This window comes from Labrus bergylta, chromosome 22 (assembly GCF_963930695.1).
Source record: "Labrus bergylta chromosome 22, fLabBer1.1, whole genome shotgun sequence".
Lineage (NCBI taxonomy): Eukaryota > Metazoa > Chordata > Actinopteri > Labriformes > Labridae > Labrus > Labrus bergylta.
The window spans coordinates 19,369,182-19,391,446 of NC_089216.1; the positions used below are offsets into that span (position 1 = coordinate 19,369,182).

A 22,265-nucleotide genomic window follows, 5' to 3' on the forward strand; every position below is an offset into this window, starting at 1 on the left:
GCTGAAAACAATTCATCAATGAATAAATAATAAATACACTTTGTTAATGAAAAAGGCTATTTATGTATTTTTACATGTATTTATTCATTTATTAGCGTATTTCTACAGTTATATATGTATCAATGCATACATTTCCACATTAATTGAGTTATTAATTTATTTCCGTATTTTTACATTTACACATCTATTTATTTCTGTGTCCAGGTCATAAGAGGAAAAGTATTACATTACATATTTACTTTTCCTTGTACAACTTGGACACAGAAATACATAAATGAATATATTAATATATTTATTTATATATTTATTGATGCATTTATTTAATTATTTATTTATTTATATATACATTATTGTATGCATTTCTCCCAACATTTATTTATTTATTCCTTTATTTATTTATACTTTAGTCATTTTTTGTCCCTCATATGAAATGACTTTTTAAGTACAACAATGATATAATTACATATTAAGGACCCTTTTGTAAAACAGGGCTGTTCACCAAACTCTTAAAACACTATTAAAAGTTAAAACTCTTTATACATTATGACAACTTGGTAGGCCCATCCTAAATTGGACTGGCCCAGGCCCATGGGAAAATTCTTCAGGTGTATTCAGACAGAAAGAGAATTGAATATTTGCCTTTTGTTACAGACATCCATTTCAATGCAGGATCTCTTGTTGTTTATTAAAAGTAGCTTAACACACGTATGTGGAAAGATATTTTGGTCAAACCAAAGTCATCATGTCTGAATTTCATAAAATCACCATGAGGCAATCAATTTCTGTCAATTCAATCACCTTCATCTGCTGTTACTTTCACCACCTTTTCCTGGGACTGTGTCTGGAATAACTACTATTTGAGGCTGACCATTGCCTATCTCAGAGGTTCCCCCATTTTTTCTGGCGGGCCCAACTTTGATGGATGAAAATATTTCCACATTGACATTGACACCCTAACGCCCTATGACTCCCTAAAAAAAAAAAATGGTTAAAAGTCTTATTATAAGATTTATACCTCTAGTCCTGCAATAATTTAAATTACTAGTGTGGGCTTGTTTTTTCTACAGATCTTTTCAAGTTAAGGTATAACACTGCTGCTCTTGGTTGTTTTTCAATTATCTGTACTTTGTGTTGATTGAGGCAACTGCAGAAAAAACTCACTCAGTAAGGATGTGGCGAAAGGAAGGATTTTGGCTCTCTTCATTAGGGCCACCCACCATTATACAGGGGAAGCCGAGGGCGAGACCTGTCATGTTTTCTCGTCTTTGTTTTAGTAGTTGTGGCGTCGGGTGTTGAATCATTGTCAGCTTTCTTTTCCCTGGAAGTCCTCTCACACACGTTGCCATGCTTTGCTGGCAGTGCAAAACAGTGTGCATTTTTTTTTATTTAGCCTGCCATAAACCTCAGCCTCCCCCACCCCACCCCAGAGGCCATGGGGCCCACTTTGGGAATCAGTGCTCTATGATATCTTGTGCCTAAATTTTCTAAAGCTATGGCTCTTGAACACTCCATAAAGGTGTAGCTGTTACTGAATAATACAGCAGGTTAAACAGATAGAAACTGGTCTTTGAGCCCATAGTTCAATTTTCCCTTTGTAGTTTTTTCTGAACCTTCCCAGGACAGTTCACATTTGTAACGCCTTAAAAGTGTTCCAACAAACCAGAAAAGGTTTCAGGTTAAACTATCCAATTTTATCCACTAAAGCTCATGTTAGCTTCGACAACGTGTTGAACAGCATACATTAAGGAAAAACATGCACATTTATTTCAACCAATCAACACAAGGTGACAGCCCACATAGCCCTCAAAGTTAAAAAAAATCCAGACGCGTAAAGGAGGAAGAGCATAGTCACAGTGGATTGCAGAGTCTGTCATAGTTTGGCAGTTTGAAGGCTCATTCAGGTCCCTGCACTATCCAGCAGTATACATCAGGGGGCACAGTCCACAACAAATACAAACTACATCCACACATCACACCCATCAACTGCTGAGCTCACCTGTTTGACACTGCCAAAGCTATCCTCAGCCAAAAGCAGAGTTTTAAATCAACAGTTGTAACGCTGATGTCTTTTTTTACATTTACATTGGAAAATAGAAATTACAGAAGGTAACTCAAAAAACTAAATAATACTTCATATTTGCCAAACCAGCAAAATATTTTATATTTTCCCTTTGGCACATTGATTCCCAATTCAGGGTTGTAACACAGCCCACCAATACTCAGCACACATTAAGTATGAACAACGACATAAAATCAGTGGTTCACAAAGAAAAACAAACAAACAAACTTGTTTTCCCAAATATATAAAAAAAAAAATGTAACAGCTGATGTCACATTCCTCTTGGAAAGTCATTTACTGCTCTTGGGAATTCATAAAAATACAGCTGGCAGGAGAAACTTGAGAAATGGCAGATATGTGGTGTGTCCAGGGCAGTGGTTGCTTTTTTGTCTCATGGTCTCTGGTGTCAGAGTCCAATGGGGCACTGGATGGCCTAGTGGTTGGGTCATGCCCATGTACGGACAGCCAAAGTTCTGGTCCGACCATTGGCTCCTTTCCATCATGTCGCTCTCCTCTCTCTCTTACTCTCCCCGGTTTCCTACTCTACCCAGCACATGTAAAGTATAAACAAAGTTGTAAAATCAGTGTTCCACAGATAAAAACAAACTTGGTTTTGCCCAAATATTTAAAAAAATATGCAACAGCATGTTATTCCCCTCTCTCTTTCCCCGTTTTTTTTTTAAAACTCTATAATACAGCTGGCAGGAGAAACTTGACAAATCACAGATAGTGTGTCCATGGCAGTGGTTGCTTTTTTGTCTCATGGTCTCCGATGTAAGAGTCCAATGTCTCATTGGATGGATGGCCTAGCTGTTGTTGGGTGGCGCCCATGTGCTGGCGGCCCGGTTCCTGGTCCAACCTTTGGCTCCCCTCTTTCTTACTCTCTCTCTCCCAGGTGTTTTACCCTATCCACTGACCTGTCCTGGTGTAAGAGTCTTTTGATGAAGTAGCCATGTCAAGCGACACAATGACACATTATCCAATAAAATTAAAACATTGAAAATGTAAATGTATTGTACAAATATTTGGCAGCTTTTGTGTGCATGTGTAAAGGTTCACAATGCACTCTGTTTGACTTTGTGTGTCATGTTAAAGATTTATTTACAGTGAATCAACTCTTTTGGTTAAAAAAAAGCAGCAATATATATCTTGGCTATATTTCTACAATATGTGTATATTTGAGAATTAAGTTAGTAACGTTATCTTTGTGAAGATGGAGGCCATAAAGGAACTGGACAATCGACTGAATTTGTGGCATGTCAGTCGAGTGTATAACTGATAATTAGATTGATGTATTATACAAATATTTTGAATGTTTTTAAAGGGAATTATTTACACCTTTGTACAGATTTACAAATCTCAGAATGACTACATTTAAAGGACTCCTTAGTCACGTTCTGGCGGTGTGATGTCTTTATCTAATCCCAACTGTCTCAGTGCTTTAGGCAAAGGCATGAGGACAGTAAGACAATACAGAGAGGTATGCATGTTCCAGGTGTGGCTAGTGAGGAACCAGCCCATTGCTTTGGATCAGATCCCAAACTGCGTTGTGCAAGTACAAGAAGTTAACACCGGCACAGTTACTGGTAAATTGAAAACAACACCAGAGGAAAAAAAGAAATCCACCCTCTGTATCGAGGTGTCGCAATGCACTCTTCTGATGTACTAACATCCTCAAGTATTATACATGCATTTCCTGATTTGCTGTCATTGAGTGCTTTCGACATCCCCCACGAGAGGAATGTGAACTGCAGACACCTGTTAGGTAGAGCGTACAAGAGCAACAAGGTCTGTGTTGCTGAGGAGGAAATTAAATGTCGTAATGTAACTGCACTGAAAATATTGCAACAGTGTCTTTTTTTTTTTAAACGTCTGTAGTGCAGGTAGATTAACACCACACCTCATCAACAGTAGGCAGATGTACGGAAGAGTCCTGGAGATGCTTTGGAGTACATTTTCTCCTTTGAAGACTTGGTTCTATTGCACCATGTTCCCACACAATAAAGAAGATGCATCATTGGAGTCAAGTGGTGATATGTAGAACACGGGTTCTGACCACCTTTTTCCAGTGAATCCCCCATTAAACCACCTCCAAGCCAGAGATCCGGCCACTCATGTAGTTTTCAATGTCATGCTAAACTATCTGGGCCTTGTGGATCAGGGAGGCATGGGGGTTCACCCCATTCGGGCTCAGTCGAGATTTGGGTCTGATCATGCCGTTAGTCTGCAGATAGCGAGTACTGTGAGCGTCCGACACCTGGGAGCTGTTTGTCTCGCTGTCTTGATCTTCAGGATGCTCCTGACTGGCGGGACCACCCAGACCTTCATCCACTTCATCCTCATCGTCTGTCACAGGCGGGTAGGTGCAGCTCGGAGGGGGTTGTGGGTTCATCCTGGTGACACTTCCCGGTCTTGAACCCCCTTCGAGTGGGATGATGACGCTGCCGTTTAGCTGCCTGACGATCTCGGTGGACTGTACAACCGGGTAGGGTGACGGCGTGAGAGGAGGGTGGAAACGGGTTTCCTGATGTAAAGACGCGGAGCAGACACACTTGTTAACAGCATCATCATCATCATCATCAAGAAAGTATGCAGAGGTTAATAAGTCAGGCTTTGACTTGCCCGGATACACAAACGCACTAAGACACTCTTACCAAAGATATAGAGCTGTTTCTCACATATGTTTCCACTCGGAGTCGGTTCTCCTCGTCTCTATCCAGAAGACGCTCCCTCCCCCGCCGAGAGTTGTTGTGCAGGACTGGTCGGCCCAGGTAGTCGAACGCTCCCCCTCCTCCTCCTCCTCCTCCACGCCCACCAGAGATTGTGGATCGGCTGTCACGGCAGTAAGCTTGCTCCTGTCAGTGCAGGAAAAGACACTGATCAGTATTCACACACAGATCAGGTGCACTGATAGCAATGTGGTTTTTCACCCTGAAGTGATACAGCAGCAACACTTTTTATATCAAGTAAGCCGAGTCATGATCAATGTCATTTACTTTATTGCAAATAAATGACTTTTGAAAATATATATTTTAAACTGTGTACTTTGAAATAATGCTTCTGACAGCAGGAGTGGTTAGCTTCTACACAGCTTTTCTGAGCTGGGTGTTTACTCTTTCTGTTTACCTTAACACCTCTTGTACAAACTACATTTTCCAATTTTCTCTCTGCTCTTTGACAGAATTGAATAAACAAAACTCTCATGTCTGTTTGCTGGGAGGGGGGGGGGGGGGATTTATCACATGGAGCTCTGGGGTACCAAGACTTGGTTGTCACTGGGCTATCACTCAGCTGGACGCCATGACTGAAACTTTTCATGACAATGAGACCTTATCCAAAACCAGAATTTGTTGATTTTCACAGATTTCTTTGTGCTGATTAAATAAAAAGACACAGGTCTATGAAGAAAGTGTCTTGAGAGGTTTTTAAAGTTGTATTAAGGTCACAGCAAACCTTCAAGGTTTACAGTCTTCATGCTGAGCTGTAGCTTCATATTGAACGGACAGATATGAGAGCAGTATCACTCTTCTCATTCAACGTAAAGACAGTAAATATGAGTGTTTCATAAATACACACCAAGTTAAGAATGTTGCTTCTACTCTTGAGCGTTTGAGATTTTCTGACGTTTGGTAATCTTGGACAATGTGTCTATACAGCCGATGCTTGTCAGACATTATAAATAGGGGGCCAATGTGCCATTCTGAGGCCGACGTCAGCAAGACGTGTGTGCTTTTTGCGTAGGTGAATAGCCTACGGTTACTAGTTTATAGAACCATTCTAATCGTTTCCCCCATTTGTGGTCTTTATGCTAAAATAATCTAATTTTATTTTACAAGCTCTTGTTATGCTTCTTATTAGGAGACAGTAAGTGTGGTATCAATCTTCTCATCAACCTTCCAGTAAAAATAAGCAAGTCAGTGCCTTTCCCTGAAAGTCAAACTGTTCCTTTAAGCACAATTAAGGAGAAAAGAATGAGCAACTTTAAAAAGATGAAGAAAAACATACATTACAGTTTAAGAAATAAGAGATTAAACAAGATCAAAGAACACAGAAGTAGTCCAAAGGTTAATATCTGAGATGCAGTACATTCAGATATGAAATGTTGAATCTCAGAACTTAGCCATCTGACATCTGGACGGTAACGCCTCAGTCACCAGCCCTGGCTTTGCATGCAGAGATAGAGAGATATGTAGACTGACCCCAAGGGATGACAGGCTGGTCCTCGTGGTTCCCTCAACCCTCAGTGGGATGTTTTCTTCTGTCTGCAATGGAATCAAACAGGGGGGTAGATTAGAAGTGGGACTAGAAATAAGGACATCCTCAAACTTCACCAAGCCTTTTCATCTTATTTTGAAACCCACTTAGCTATTTCCCATTACAGCAAACTGACATTTATAGAGCACAGTATTATGATTCATCACAGTTTAATGTATAAATAAGAAATAATGTGATGGTGCAAAACATATGGGACCAGCATGACTCTGATAAAGGGCGTCAAAGTCTGGCACCCTGGGTTCGCGCTGTGCAGACATGAGAGGAAAAAAAAACATAATATGGTGGTGCAAGCAGGTGAGTGTGAAAATAATAATTTAGTGATCTTACGGTTCCTCTGACATCTGTGCTGACGGAGTTCATCCTCCTGAAAGAGGCCTGCCTGGAGAGAGTGCTTATTTCCTCCCTGTGAGAAACGAGAGACAGAGAGAGGAAGAAGGAAATATGTAAATGATGGAAGAAAAAGACAGAGATCCTCCTGACGTTCACACTGCGTTCCTTTAATTTTTTTAGGTCCTATTCATTCTTGTTTTGATTCTCTACTTGCGCATCTTAAAAAAACACGATCGTGTTGTAACTGAATTTTACACTTCCCTGCCCTAATTCTATTTTACACACTCTACACTTGTAACTGTCACTTGTAATCTTCTAAATAGCGCCGATTTGCTTCATTCTTAGTTATTCTCTTTGGCTTCCCCGCCTGCGGAGATCATTAAAATTTCATCTTATCTCATCTAAATTACACGTCATGTTTATCTGGGCTTACTTCCTCTCAGTCAGCTCCTGCTTCAGTTTCTTGTTCTTGCGTTTGTGGTGGCAGGTCACGGTGATGACGACGATAAGCATCAGGATCAGCAGCCCGCCGGCCACGCCCCCTACGATCATCATCACCATGTCTTCGGGTGATGTCCCCTGCTTGAGAGTCTCTGCAGAGCGAGAGCGTCAGTGGGCAAATTGGCAGGATTAGATGAATGTAGTTGTTATTACTATGACAGAGTTTAGTTTGTGATGTGGATGACGGTGCTGTCACATACCTATCACATCAATTTCCACCTCCGCCTTCCCGACGCCCACTTTGTTCTTTGCCACACACTGATAGGTGCCTCCGTCTGAGGAGCTCAGGGGTCGGCCAAAGACTAATGTTCCATTCGGGTGGGGGATCACACCTTCTGGTAACTCTCCACCGATTCTGCACACAAAAAAGAAACAAAGTCATGTTCCATCTTTTTTTTTTGGTTAAAGATCTACTACATGTTTAGTTTTATGTGAAACATTTGAAGAAACTTTAAAGGGATGCTAAAAGATGACAGGGTGGTGTGGTGTATATACACGATGTCTCTATTTGTGAAGCAAGGCGCTCTTTTTGCAAATGAGAAAAGGTGCAACATCTTATAATCTTTATTAAGGCTGGAAATCTTTGGGTGTCTCACGATTTGATTTCGATTCTTGGGGTCAGGATTCCATTCAAAATAATTCTGGATTCATTGATCCATGGATTCATAAAGTCTATTTATGATTTAGTACATACTTCAGGATCTACTCCAGTCATCTGTGAGACTGGCTGAATTTCTTGGCTGCTCCTTTAAAGAGCTAGCCTTAGCAACTTAGCAAGTAGTGACTGATTAGCCACCAAAAAAATATATTTTTGGAAGTTATGACTCGATTTAAAATCAATTTTTTTTTTTAACATTTATTTTGGGCTTTTCGTGCCTTTAATGCAGCAAGAGGACAGTGGATAGAGTCGGAAACCAGGGAGAGAGAGTGGGGAATGACATACGGAAAGGGGCCATGGGTGGAAGTGAACCCGGGTCTACCGCTCGAGATGAAGAGTCTCAATACATGGGACGCACGCCCTAACCATTGCGCCACCAGCGCGCCCCTAAAATCGATTTTTACATATATCAATTTTCTTCCCACCTCTTATCTTTAGAAAATGATGCAATGCTTTTTTAATTAGTTACAATTTAATTCATGCAATCTGGACATGATTTTTTGCAAAGCCACCGCATCAAACAATAGAGACAGAATTAACAATAGTAGAATAGAAATGATCTGTCCGTCTCACTGTGACACTTTCACATTTTTTCACTTTATTTATTCATGTTCATTAAAGAGGTGTCATTCTGAGATAGTTGTACTTTGCTGTGCTACCCCATATAGTTTTTGTCTCTGGCAGGGACCCCTTCTTGCAACATTTCTTGAATTCCTCTTACAGGAAATTATCCAAAAGAAACATCCAAGCTGAGAAAAAAAAAAAAAAACCTTGAGCAGAACCATTGTCATGTTGAACAACCAACCTGTTGTGGTCTTTTTCTTTTTCTTTAGAAGAGGAAGTGAGTAATTGGTTTCAGTGGTAGAGCAACTTGACACATCAGTGTCACTCATAGCTGCTGCTCCATTCTGATTGGCTTTAGTGGTGTGTGTGTTTTATTTAGAGACTGACGCATGGATCTGGGTAAACAGTGTATAAAAAACATCTTGTATGGGGCGCGCTGGTGGCGCAATGGTTAGGGTGTGCGTCTCATGTATTGAGACTCTCATCTCAAGCAGCAGGGTTCACTTCCACCCGTGGCCCCCTTCCGCATGTCGTTCCCCGCTCTCTCTCCCTGGTTTCCGACTCTATCCACTGTCCTCTCTCTGAATTAAAAAGGCACGAAAAGCCCAAAAAAAAATCTTAAAAAAAAAATAATAATCTCATAAAAGTTATTGTCACACACAAAGTTTTTCAAGTTTCTGTAGGAGGTGCAGTTTCTTTGTTCAGGCACGTTGCCTGTGACTGCGGCCACTTCCTGCTTTTCATGTCAGACCAAACTGTACACATAAAAACCACCATCACCATAAAATGTTCAGAAAAGATCTGAAAGCATTTCATTAACATCCCTAGAGGACAGTAATGCAGAATTATGCATTTATGTTCACTCAAAATAAAAGAGATATTCCAATAACATGTTTGGTGTGTGTGACTCAGTGAAAATAAGAAGTCATTGTTTTGGATGAGCAACAGTCCGGGGTGTTGCCCCAGTGTTGTTGTTTTGACTGCATTTTCATTTAATCAGTCTCAACAGATCTGATGCTCGCTGCCTGTTGTTGTCAACACAAGCATATTAGAAATACCTGGTGCGTTGACATTATTATACTATTATATACTGTATATATATACTACTATATATAGAGTTCAAAGTTGCACTGTTACACATAGGTGACACTGACTGACCGCCATAGCTTACACACAGTGCACTTTTTTCACCACTAGCAGAAAAGAGGAACTGTGTGTGTTTTTACATAAGCAGTAGTCACACCGCTGATAACACCTCGCACTAATCCACACATTTAGCTTCCTCTTTCTCCTCCTCTTGTTGCCCCGTGTCTCACCCCTGCCCCCACCTCTTCACCCCCCCCCCCCCCCCCTTATCGGAGCGACTCATCCCTTTCTCCTCTCCTCTCCTCTCCTCATCCCCCTCTTCCTCCCTCCTCCTTCGTGTGAAACTGTCTCCTCTGCCTGCTCGGCGCACAAGCTGCAACACGACACTGTGACACCAGCTCTTACTTCACCTGCCGCCTTTTATTGACACAGCCAACAGGTTCGCCCGCTGCTGCTGCTGCTACAGATGTGTGTGTGTGTGTGTGTGTGTGTGTGTGTTGGTGTGAAAAGCGTGCGTGAGTAAGAAGAGGTTGATTGTAACTGGAGATTTGGAGTGCTGACTCGTGTGTGTGTGTGTGTGTGTGTGTGTGTGTGTGTGTGTGTGTGTGTGTGTGTGTGTGTGTGTGTGTGTGTGTGTGTGTGTGTGTGTGTGTGTGGTGGGCCTTACTCACAAATACTGATTTCCTAAGGTGTGTTCCTGTGACTAACAGTGTGTAATAAGTACATTCTCATTTGGCAAAAATCAGATTAAACTTCACCAGACTTCTAACTTCCATTTCTTTACATTTAAATGAAACGTTTAATGTGTGAGGTATTTCTCCCTCTGGGCCTAACTGTCGCTTCTCATACCACACCCTGAAGAGTACGGTAACGCACCAAAAGCGAGATACAGAGACAACAGCAGGTGACTCAAGAAGCAGAAGAAAGAGCTGAGTCAAACCCCTCCATCCGGGGATCAGAGCAGGGCAGCGATGTGCCACATTTTAAAAATGACACACAAAAACATTGTCAAGAGAAGACTGAGGCAGCAGAATGAGGATGTGACAATGTCAGGACATGTTTAGTTAAGACATGTAAGAAGGGTGGAGCACCGTCTACGCTGCATGAGAGAAAGTTCAATAACAAGTTTATCAGTGATCAAGTGACATCCACTCGTATGAGGCCAGTTTTTCTACTTAACAAGAAATGTTTAAAACATATTCGACCCCTGTGACATTTGTTTTTTTCTGAAAAGAAGTTAAGTTAAGTGTCTCACTGAAATGTCTCTAGTCTGTCTTTATGCAAAGTTCAATTAAATGGCTGCCTGAAGGGCTGGGCATTACAGCCTAAAAGTAACATTTTGATTTTTGGAAAACAAACTTAATTTATGATTTTAATCCGTAAAAAATAAATTTTAAACAATGGAATGACTAAAAATAAGTGTTGCTTTCATTGTATCAATAACATGTAACAAAAGGATGAAAAAAAGAAACCTGAATTTCTCTTCTGGGGTTAAAGTGCAAGCTGTAAACTTGTCTTTAAAAGTGACACTTTGCCGTTTCAAGGAACAGAACAAGAACATATTTGGCAGAGCGACTTCAGCAGAATACTTGTGGTTGGGTGGCAGAGATGCAGAAATGCCATTACACATACCTGGGGCCACCCAGTGACTGTGTCGGAAGTGAAAGAAGGGGGGGGGGGGGGGGGGGAGGGGAGGATGTGAACTACGGGAGGCCAAGTGGAGCCCTAGCTGCCAGCTCTACAGCTTCATATTTAACAGACACATGAGAGTGGTGTCAATCTTTTCATGGCAAAAACTGAAAGCAACCTTTTTTTCTTATCAAAGCAGCACAAGTTCATTCTTTGATGATTATAAAGGCCAACTATTAGTCAGTGGTCTACAGGTTAACTTAAGCCTTAACTGCTCTGATTTAAAATCTCAAAAGTTACAACTGAGATGTTCTCCAGTTACATTCATTTTGTCTTTTGTATATAAATATGTTTCCTGTCTAACAAATCAGGGAGACAGTATAACTGATGAGATTGGCAGAGGGATTGAAGTGCATGCTGTTTATTAGCATGCACATGACTGAGATGTTAGAGACACAATTTAATGTATTCATTGTGGGAGTTTACAATAAAGTAGGTCAAGTTTCCCAACTCTCTTTCAACCTAAACACAATTTAAATACAGTGCCGCAAGAGGATATGATGAGTAGGTTAGACCTCATTCAACTCGGGATTCAAAGTCTGGTGGCTTAATTTAAAATGTTAAATTCTTGAGATTCTTTGGTGCAAGGAATTTGAAAAAGACACAATATGACAGGAAGTGACCAGAGGCAAAGCACAACATTGAGGGCAGTTCTTGAGAGCTCTAATCAGTATAGAAACCATCTTATAAGTCATCGTTATCAAACAAAAACCATCGTCATTACCATCATCATTAAGTTAGTAGGTATTCATGAAAGAGCTGGGTCTTTAGCTTTTTCTTAAAGGTACAGAGTAAGAGTAAGTTTACTTAAACGGATGCAGCGCATGCAGATGTTGCTTTGAAGTCTAACCAACAGAATTATATAAGAATAGATCACAGGTAGAAAAATAATGAAAAACACCCGAGTCATTTTCATTTTAAACTCATGTTTTTAGCATCAGTGCGAGAGTGATAATAAAGTGTTACTTTGACCTGAGTGTAACCTCACTGAAGCATTCTTATCTGGTGAAATCATAGAAAAATAATTGTGTTAATTACTCTGAAATTCACGAGCAAAGTAACATGGTCCAGACGCATCAGACAGTTAGTCACAGGAGTACCAGACAGACAGAGAGAGAGAGAGGGAGGGAGGGAGGGAGGCGGGGTCTGCTTTACCTGATCCAGGTGAAACTGTGTGGTTTGGGGTTTCCTCCAGTCACACACCCCAGGGCAGCGTTCTGCATTCCCACAGACCAGTCTCCTTCTTCATTGTAGCCAGACACCTCTGCATGTGGAGGGACTGGAAGGAACATGAAAGAGAAACAATTATTAACCAGCTGTGTTCATATGAGGCGGATGAGTTGGAGTTAAACTATTAATGTGAGAGCAGGAACAAGAAACGCTGAATTTTCAGGTTTTTAGCTTAAAAGCAGTTATGAAGGAAAACTACAGATGCAACATTAAAGAAGAAGCTAGAAAAAACGTCAATGAAGTTCACAGCCTTTCACCTGACAATAATCATAGAAAATGTTACATGGTAAAGAAACTCAGGTACAACAATTCAAAATGAGTAATCAGCCACAGCAGGAAGGATTTGTGTAAAAAGATAGAGTGCTTATAAAGTTTTTAGTATCTAGTACTTTTTGCCTTTTTTAGATTAGACAGCTGAAGAGAGACAGGAAATGTTGGGAGGAGAGCGTGAGGGAGGGCGGAGGCTGGAGCCGAACCCAAGGCCACTAAGATGAGGACTGCAGCCTCCGTACATAGGGCGCACAACATAACCAGCAGGTCATCCAGCACCATTTAAAGTTTCTTTCTAAGTGAAGTGATGATCGGGTGGATGTGTTGGTAGAGTCGGTCGGGTTTGATCCCCAGCTCCTGCAGCCACATGTCCGATGTGTCCTTGGGTCAAGACACTTAATATGTGAATATTAAGTGCCATCAAATGAGGACGGTGGTTCTAAGTGAAGTTGAATGAAGTACAAGCTGACCTCTAAACCAAAAAATGTGATGTAATCCTGATGCATACTCACAGTGAACCACCAGGGTGTTTTTTATCCTGCGGGGACCCGGCAGAGTGGGATGCCACACCAGACAGTCCAGCTTCTTGCCGTTCATGTTCCTGAGGGGGTGTAGGGAGTAGATCGAGGAGACGGATCCTTTGTCCGAGGTGCGATTGGTGGACTGGCCGTTCAGGTCTGTGTCCCAGGAGATGTGGGGGGGCGGGACGGCTACAGAGCGGCATGAAGCAGCCTGTCGGTACGACTGTCCCTCCACCAGAATCACAGGGTCCAGGGAGGAGATGGGAACGGCTGGAGAAGGGAAGACAAACAAATAAAGTTTACAGAATATTAAAAAGAACAGTCTTTTCAACTTACTCAATACCCAGATTCTGGATTGCATAAAAATAAAAACAGACACATTGCTTTAACATCAACCCTGTCATGGTTTGGACTCTATTTTTTTTTGTCATGGTTTGGGCTTCTATGTTGTTTGTGGTTCTGTTCTTCCTGGTTGTTTGGTTTTCAGAGGTGTGGTTGCTGGGGCCTTCACTCACAGCTCCAGATCGTTTGGCCCATTTGCAGCAGCTCTTAACCTCCTCCTCATCTTCCAACAAGCTGCCAGATTGTCTTTGCCTCTCGTTGGTACACCGACCCTTTAAGAGTCATCATTAGATTGCCGTTGTGCTTTTGCGTATTGTCGTTAGATTCTAACTGCATGTTGTTTTTGTATTTTTTCCCAGTAACTCGCTCTTCTGAACGACACCAGAATCACCACCATTCCTTACACCCACTACTCGGATTATCCTTTTTCCCTCAACAGCAATACAGAGACTGTTTTTTCCTGCTTATAATCAGAGCCTGCAATAAAACATTTGAACCTCTTATCCTCTCTGAGTTTCACTTTTTGTTCTAGGACAGCTAAACCTCAGCTGCTGTCATCTTTCAGTCTTACTCGTCTTAAGTCAGTCTTTCTCTTTTTTTGACATTCTTTTAAAGTAAAACCTGTTCAATACAAGTTTCAGTACTTTATTTAGTCTTGGCCAATGCAAGTTCTGAAGTTCAATAAAGTGAAGATTGTATAAAGTGAACCATCGGTGAACTCACTCCAGAAGGAAGCAGCAAAAAGAAAGCCGTTTTTCCACTTGCACTTCCGAAAGATTTGTGAGAATTTCAGGTGGACTGCCCCTGAAATCCTCCTCCTCCTGATTACACATGCACCTCACAGCAGGAGACAGGACAGGAAGGGGGGGGGGGGGTCTCCTGAGGCAAGGCATGACGTAAAAAGAAAACACTGAGAAGTGGCAAACGAAGCGACAGTGTCTGCTATATGATGCTATACTGACAATATTTGCCTTCTTATCATCTGTTATTGTCAGCTATCTGTAGTTCCACAGAATTAGAATATCAACAAAAACGTAGTGAACAGAAAACATGCTGTTGAATTACGTTCAGGGTCGCGTGCACACAACCTGTGGTCATGCACCAATCGCAGAGAAAAAACACCACACCTCTATCCCTCTCGCTCGAGGTGAATTCTCCTGATATAATCTCACATCAGCTCAATCCGACTTCATGGGAAAAAAAATACTAGGGGTGCATGCAATAGAAACTCAGGAGAAAGAGTTTTGTGCAAATGTGAAAGCACTACATGTATGTTCCTGTAAAAAATAATTTCAGGAGTCACTGGGTTTGTGTTTCCTTGGAATCTCCTCAATTTTTACACGGCGCATATGTGAAAACGGCTCAAGTCTTTTTATGTTTTTGAAAGTCTTGTTAGGTAGGCATTAGGTGCTACAGTATAAGGGGTTTACTATCATGAATGCCTTGATAATATAAACCACGGTTTCCTGTTCCAGCTGTCATGACCTTATAAGGACTGTCAAAAATGGTTAATTTACCATGTAGAAGAATTACAGACAGATAAGGTGAAAAAAGTATGGTTATTATTCTATGTAACCTCAATATTAGTCATTTAGTATCCTTGATAAACAAAAAGCCTGTTGACAGTCATATCCATCCTCTCTGCATTTACTATCACTTTAGATCCTTGTAGACGATGTGCTCCCGTTGCTGCATTAAAACACTCGTTTTAGCTATTCATTTTTAATAGTGTACAGCAGAACTTCGACTGAGGGACTCACTCCACACGATGAGGTTCAACTCCGTGTCAAAGTTGCCCGATGGGAAGGTGCTGATGTGGCAGATGTATTTCCCCTCATGAGAGACCTCTGTGTGCATGATGACCAGAGACGAGTCCACGGTGGGGTCGCTGCTTTTGAAGCGCACATGTCGAGACCACGACCCAAACGCTACACAGAGGCAAAACGAAGAGGTTGAGAGACAGAGACAGAAAATGAGAGAGTTAGAGGACCATGTGAGAAAAATATAAAGGGTAGCTAGTTCAAGATAAACCTCAGGGTGTGTTTAGTCACTTTCAGTGACATGCACATGCCTGCACTCTCGCTAGAAAAGTCTAGCATTCTGGGAAATTATCTCACCGTCCTATCCAGCATGTCTCACACTCACTGTGGGTGTAAGACACCACAAAAAAGCAAAAAATAAACTGCACAAGCCTGAGTTGTTGTGTCCTTGACTACACTCTGTGGTAATTGTCAGAGTCTCTCACAAACCACAGTTCATTTACACACAAACATGGTTGTGAACATTTGCCTTAAAGGACAAAATGGCCTCAAGAAACCGATAATAAACGCTGCCAACCTGTCTGTCCATTTGTGTGATGTGCAGTGATGATCTGCTCCTTGCTTGAATCAGCGCTCTCTTTATACCAGGTCACCTGCACCACCACATCATCACCAGATGGCTTGTATCGACAGGGCAGGGCAGTCTCTTCTTCAGCTAAGGAGCGAATGGGATCTTCTGAAGGGAGATCCACAAAGCCCCCCTGTATCACTGGAAATAAAAGAGGAAGACCATTAGATATGAGTAAAGGGAAAGAGATACTACACCACATATTCAATAATCACATTCATTCCACCAATCATGCAAATGTCTATATATGAACTTGTTTAATTTAACCCGTGACCCTTTGAAAACCATTACCAGCTCAAAAGCTGCTGGAATTAGTTAACTTTGACCTTCAATCTTGACCTGAAGTTATTTACGGTACTTATAGTTCTACAAAAGGAGAAGGTCAAGAGATCAAATGTTTGTCATTTTTGCAAAAGAAACATGCTCTTGCCAATTTGTTAGCTTAAAGCGAGAACAAGAAAAGAAGCTAGACCTCTGCCGCCAAAGAATGTGGTCTAGCCTTGCAAATCAATCCTTGCTTAACCTTGCTTAAGTCCAATACTGTAGCTTAAAGCTACCTGTATTGCTACTAGCGCTGGCTAAAGTGAATGGAAAACAACTCAAAAACATCTCTGTCCTAGTCTCACCTTTGAAACAACAAACTTGAATTGTCTTTAATGTGAGTCTGAGCTTTGCTTTTATCATTTCTAACCATGTTTTAGACGCCTGTCTGAGGGTAAAAAGGAAGCAGCTAGCTGTCAGTTAACTTGGCTTAACATAAACAGTAAAACAGCTTTTAGCCTCTGTCTGAAATTTACAAAATTCACCTACAAGGACTACAAACAGTCTGTCATTTATTAGCTTCACTTGCATGGGTCCTGTCAGGAACAAGAAGGTTAAATGACAACAGAATATGTAGTATTGTAATGTTAAGGCTCGAGGAGCACAGATGGGGTTTAAAGAGTCCACACAGGGTGAAGACAGGAAAGAGGGAGGAGAGAGTAAACTGGTTGTCTATCAGTGGAGCAGAAAACAAATGAAGATATGTCGCTTAACTAGTTGCTCGACATAAACTTTCAAAGGAAACACACAGAGGTTTACTTTCATGTCTGGACAGTTCGAGACGTTCAACGAGTCCACAGGAAAAAACATCCGGGACAAAAAAAAGCAGTCTACACGCGATGTATAGTGTGTCACACTGTCTTAATGCAAACCACAAAATATATTTAGTTTTTCAGCTATCAGCTATTCTCTCCTTCTGGCTGTCTGTTCACAGATCAAATGTGCTGATCTGTTTGATGTGGACGGACTACAATGTGTCAGTGGTGTCCTCCAGCAATCTCATTTTACACACACACACACACACACACACACACACACACACACACACACACACACACACACACACACACACACACACACACACACACACACACACACACACACACACACACACACACACACACACACACACACACACACACACACGGACCCCGCCTTTATTGAATGGTTTACAAGAAAACAGAGGGAACAGCTTGTTTTGTACGGAAGCCCTAAGTGGACATAAATCAATATTTTTTTTACTCAGTTTTGTTCTATGATAACGAGTCATTTCCAGTTATCTCAAGATCTTGACTTGGACCTTGTTTACACGAGAAAAATCCACCGATAATGGAGTCGTTCAAGAAAAGGTCTGGATTCAGACAACAACGTTTTGCACATGGATCTGCAAAAACGACTAAAAACACTGTGGTAGGCCTATACAGTACATGCCAGAGCAGTTGGCTGTGTGACTTTCTTACCTCAAGATTACTACACTGGTTTTCTTGTAAGGTTAAATTCTCAAGAAAACGACTGGGGAAAAAACAGCATTGTTATCTCAGGTAAACAAGATAAGTGGAGATTTTGAGAAAAGAACATAGATGTATTAATTTCCCCCCTCGGAATTAATAAACAATTTCTAATTCTGATTCTGAAAATGGAGTAAATTAAAATGTATGTATGCATGTCCTCTTTGGGCTTCCATAGTTTTGATCTACAAGCAGGTACGCCAATTTCTTCCAACATGTTGCCAAATTCAATAAAGATATTTGACATTCCTGTTTGTGCATAAAGCTGTAAGTGTATTGTTTGCCATCTCAAAACGTGGACAATGTGATTCATCAACACTGTGTTTTTTTATAGTGTTGCTCTTGGCATCAGGTGATGCTGATGATTGATTTACTCTGAATTTATTTAGAGGAAAAACAGCTGGCACAGGAAATTAATTTGAGCAAATGGATTTCACATGGATTTACTTATCTATCAATTCACAACATGGCTGACCATGTGGTGACACATCTGGTCCTTTTTAATAAACAATTCAGTTTTGAATATTAGCATGCTCATGTCTTTGCTTTCTGCACCTTTAAGATGTGTATCTGGACTTGTCAGATGAATCTGTCTGATAATAAGTGCAAGAGAATATTTTTGACTAGAAATTAGAAAATTACACTTTTTTTGCAGTTAAGCTCTCAGCACCAATTGCTTCAATTCAAGAAGTAAGCACAATTACACAGTCACAATACTTTCCAAATTCTCCCTACTTATCACATCAGGGCTTTGAGCTAAATGCTTATATCAGCAAGCTGTCAAGCAGGTTTAATGTTTGTCCCTTTCTTAGCTAAGTATATTATGATAATAATAAATTAGACTTTTACAGCACTTTTCTAAATACTCAAAGACGCTCAACAAGGGATAACAACAAAAACAAAACAACGAAGATATAATGTAAAAGAAGGAGGATGAGAGTTGAGACTGTTAGTCGTTGTAGGCGATGTTGAAGAAGTGAGTTTTTAGGGATTGCTTGAAGCAAAGTGAGTGTGTTGGAGTCTCTAATGTTTTTTGGGAGTGGGTTCCAGAGGGTGGGAGCGGCAATGGAGAAGGCCCTGTCCCCCCCAGGACCGATGGTTTGTCCTGCAGGGGGTGGACTGGAGGTTTGCATCAGCAGACCTTGAGAGTGTGTGTGGGAGTGTGTCGGTGGAGGAGCTCAGACAGGTGGGGGGGGGGGAGCCAGGTTATGGAGGGCTTTGTAGGTGAGGATGAAGAGTTAGCATGCTAACCCTTGCTAATTAGAAGTCAACACTGGGTACAGTTGAGTTGTTGGAAATTTAGTGTATTTTGCAGGTATTTGGTAGTTACCATAGTTACCAAAGTATTTTTGACCTGGTGATGTTACTAGATTAGAAATTCCGCTGTCGACATTTCCTCCTGAAACGGAAACAAATACCAAATCCATAGCAATCCATCCAAAGCCAATTTCTAGAGAATTTCAGACAGAATTCCCCTGAAATCTGATCTGGTTGATCACACATGCACCTCTAAGCGTGAGAATCTCCTAGTTAGACGGGCTGGGGGGGGTCTCATGTGTGGCAACATTACAGGTGTTGCGTCAATACCTGCTGTGGGAGAATCTGTTGAGATACGTCAGTGCCTGGGATGTGATTCATGCATTTACCATCAGCAGAGATGAGTGTACGCTGCAGACAGGTGTGTTTTTCCATGAGTGTGTGTGTGTGTGTGTGTGTGTGTGTGTGTGTGTGTGTGTGTGTGTGTGTGTGTGTGTGTGAGAGAGAGAGAGCGTGTGTTTGTCACCCTGAGGTTTAAGCCTTCAGAGGAATCTGCCTGTTCTGCATTACTGGCATATTATTTTGGCTTTCCTGCCTTTTATCTTTATCAATGCCTGTCTTTATGCAGCTGTAGTGTTTGCTTCCACAACACTCACATATTTAGGTGGTAAAATCATTAAAATAAACTGTGCAATACTATAGAGCTGTCAGAGGAATACACACTCACACTGACACACTAGGAGGGTCCACACGAGTCCTCTAACAGCAACAGGAGGGGGATTCAAAAACAACATTTACAGCAACCTGTTTTTCCTGAAATATAAGACGAGCGCTGCGAGTGTTTTCTTTAACAGCACTATACCCTAACCCTAAGGCAAATCCTCAGAAAAGCTGCAGGTCACCTGTCCAGAATGAGCAGAACTCAGCTTACTGATTCTGCATTTGATACTGTAAGCAGCCCATTAAAATCAGAAACACTACAGCTGCATGTTAACTCTTCCATGAGGAGTTTTCTGACTGACTATGAATATGACTGAAATTAATTATAATACATTTTTACGAATTAACTGAGCAAACACCATCAGCATAGCCATAGACTATTTCCATATAGTTATTTTTAATACCTGTGAATGCTGCTGCAGGGAAGGCGTCAGGTGAAATAATTAACATCACACTCCTGAAAACAGCTTTTTACATTAAGGTAAAGACTCCTACTGACTCCTAAAAGAACTGGTTGTTTTCTTTTCTTATGTACTTATTCTGACGTACAGGGAAAACATCAGAAAAGTTTTGCTTTTGTCCACAGGTGGCGCTAAAATCAACACAAACCAAAAGTTACTTTAAAACCTTTTTGTAATGTTTAACAAAACATTTGAACAAAGAAGGTCAGGCTGCAATGTCATTATGATCAGACTCATTAAAAAGTCATATTAGAAGGTTCCTAAAAGGACTTTATAAACTGGTAAACACATTAACACATAGACACATTGCAGGCACATTTTGGCCCTGAAGGCATCCCATAAAAAAAGACACAAGGCAGACATACTGTAGACTTAAAAATGACAGGAGTTTGGAAAGTGTCTGAAGGCTTCTTACCACAGATCCGGAGGAGACAGAGACACAGAGTGAGTGTGTTCAACAACGGTTTCATCCTCTTCCTCAGTTACTTTGAAATGTGCGCAAATTGGGACGATATCCGCGCTGGAATAACGCTCATCTGTCCAGGTAGTTAGTATCCGTAATGACAGGTTATGCTCAAGAAGCAATCAGGCGGATTCACGCCTCCTGCTGCCGGGTCATCCTTAATCGTGTCTTTATCTTTATTAATAAAGTCTCTTTTTAAAGTTTCGGTTGTGGAAAATCAGTCCGTTAAAAGCGGAAATCCATTCAGTGTTGTTGGCTCAACGAAGGTGCAGCTCTACCTGCTTTGGATACACCTGTTTGTGCTACACCTCTCTTTCTCGCCTTCTCTCTCTAGCACACAAACACACACACCCCACACACAAACGCGCGCGCGCACACACACACACACACACACACACACACACACACACACACACACACACACACACACACACACACACACACACACACACACACACACACACACACCACAGACGCTCACGCGTTGCGTCAAAAGTCACCTTTCCGGTTTGGTGAAGGCAACATGACAGTTATTTTCGCGTATTGACTTGCTCTGCTCAGAGGAGAGGCAGGTGAAAAGCACGCATGGAGAGCCAGTTTGAAGTGTATATTATAAAAGGCAACCACGCCAGGTTAATGCCAAAATAATTTGGTGCCTCCTCCCATTGGGGAAAAAAAAATTAATCCTTTAATTTTGAGGGGATAATACAAGCACAAATACGAGCTCCTCACACACTAATTAGAGTTAAACGTTTTTGAAATACAAAACATGAGAATGCAACTATCTAAAGCTCCTGTGAGGAGGTTTAAGCTGGTTATAAAACAGACTGAAGTTGATACAGATGACATACAAAAGCAAACAAGAGCATTATGGAGAAGGTTGATTCTTTCTATGTTGTTATTAAAGAAGGTGCAGGGTAAGTGTGACAGAGCCTTTGTTCTTTTTTTACAGTAAAAAGTCACACTGAGTTATTCACATGACAATTCAAGTAATGCAGGGAGTTCTTCTAAAAAATGACAAGATCAGCAAATAGCGCTTTGTCCACAGGGGGCGCCAGAATCACCACTAATCAAAGGTTCCTCACAGGAACTATAATGGACCAATAAAATGGATTATTCCTCATGAAATCTCAACCCCCTCTTTAAGCTCCCAAGAGGCACAAATGGTCGAGCCGGACACACTGCAATAACAAGAGCGTCGATCGCTCACTTGGATCGACGAGCCGTTATGGGCCTTTAGTTATCCCATCTGACAGTTACCCTGCAGCAGAGATTCTGTGCATTAAAAATAACAACTGCACATAGAAGTAATCAGTCTTGATGCTGATGGTTTTGTTTGCTTTTGTACCTCAACATTAACTTCATTCTGTTTCATAACCAGTGAATAAACTCCTCTCAGGAGCTTTAAATCACTCATCGGTCTGTTTGTTGTGTCCTTGTTTTTCTTTCTTTCACTGGATAAATGTTAAACACACTTTTTATCAGTGAGATCTGACTGTGTGCTGTGAACCATCGTTTAGCAGCAGAACCACTTTCATGTAATTGTTATTATTATTTCATGTCGTTTACCTAAGAGGACTGGAGGTTAACCACTCCCTACATAATCATACGTGTCTTGGAGG

The 22,265-nt window shown here is 41.2% G+C and overlaps 1 protein-coding gene across 2 annotated transcripts; it reads right to left on the bottom strand.

Annotated features, from left to right (window-relative positions):
• Positions 1-1,741: 1,741 nt before the first annotated feature.
• nectin4a (nectin cell adhesion molecule 4a) lies at positions 1,742-22,245 on the bottom strand. 2 transcript variants are annotated; one of them, XM_065950460.1, is made up of 11 exons: positions 20,596-22,245; positions 15,863-16,054; positions 15,286-15,453; positions 13,175-13,453; positions 12,318-12,441; positions 7,366-7,520; positions 7,098-7,257; positions 6,662-6,737; positions 6,259-6,321; positions 4,738-4,914; positions 1,742-4,583 (listed from the first exon to the last, which is right to left on the bottom strand). In XM_065950460.1, the coding sequence occupies exons 1-11, from the start codon at positions 20,648-20,650 to the stop codon at positions 4,194-4,196; spliced, it is 1,839 nt and encodes a 612-aa protein (XP_065806532.1). In that variant the 5' UTR covers positions 20,651-22,245; the 3' UTR covers positions 1,742-4,193. The 2 variants fall into 2 exon arrangements, with proteins under 2 accessions (XP_065806532.1, XP_065806531.1); XM_065950459.1 differs by having other exon boundaries at positions 4,714-4,914.
• Positions 22,246-22,265: the final 20 nt, after the last annotated feature.

Excerpts from the sequence above, each read along its gene's own strand:
- nectin4a (XM_065950459.1), bottom strand. The coding sequence starts at position 20,650 with ATGAAACCGTTGTTGAACACACTCACTCTGTGTCTCTGTCTCCTCCGG. Across the intron at positions 12,442-13,174 it reads AAACACCCTGGTGGTTCACT|TCCCTCCACATGCAGAGGTG; the intron begins GTGAGTATGCAT and ends TGTTCCTTCCAG. Across the intron at positions 4,584-4,713 it reads GAAACAGCTCTATATCTTTG|GAAACCCGTTTCCACCCTCC; the intron begins GTAAGAGTGTCT and ends TCTTTACATCAG.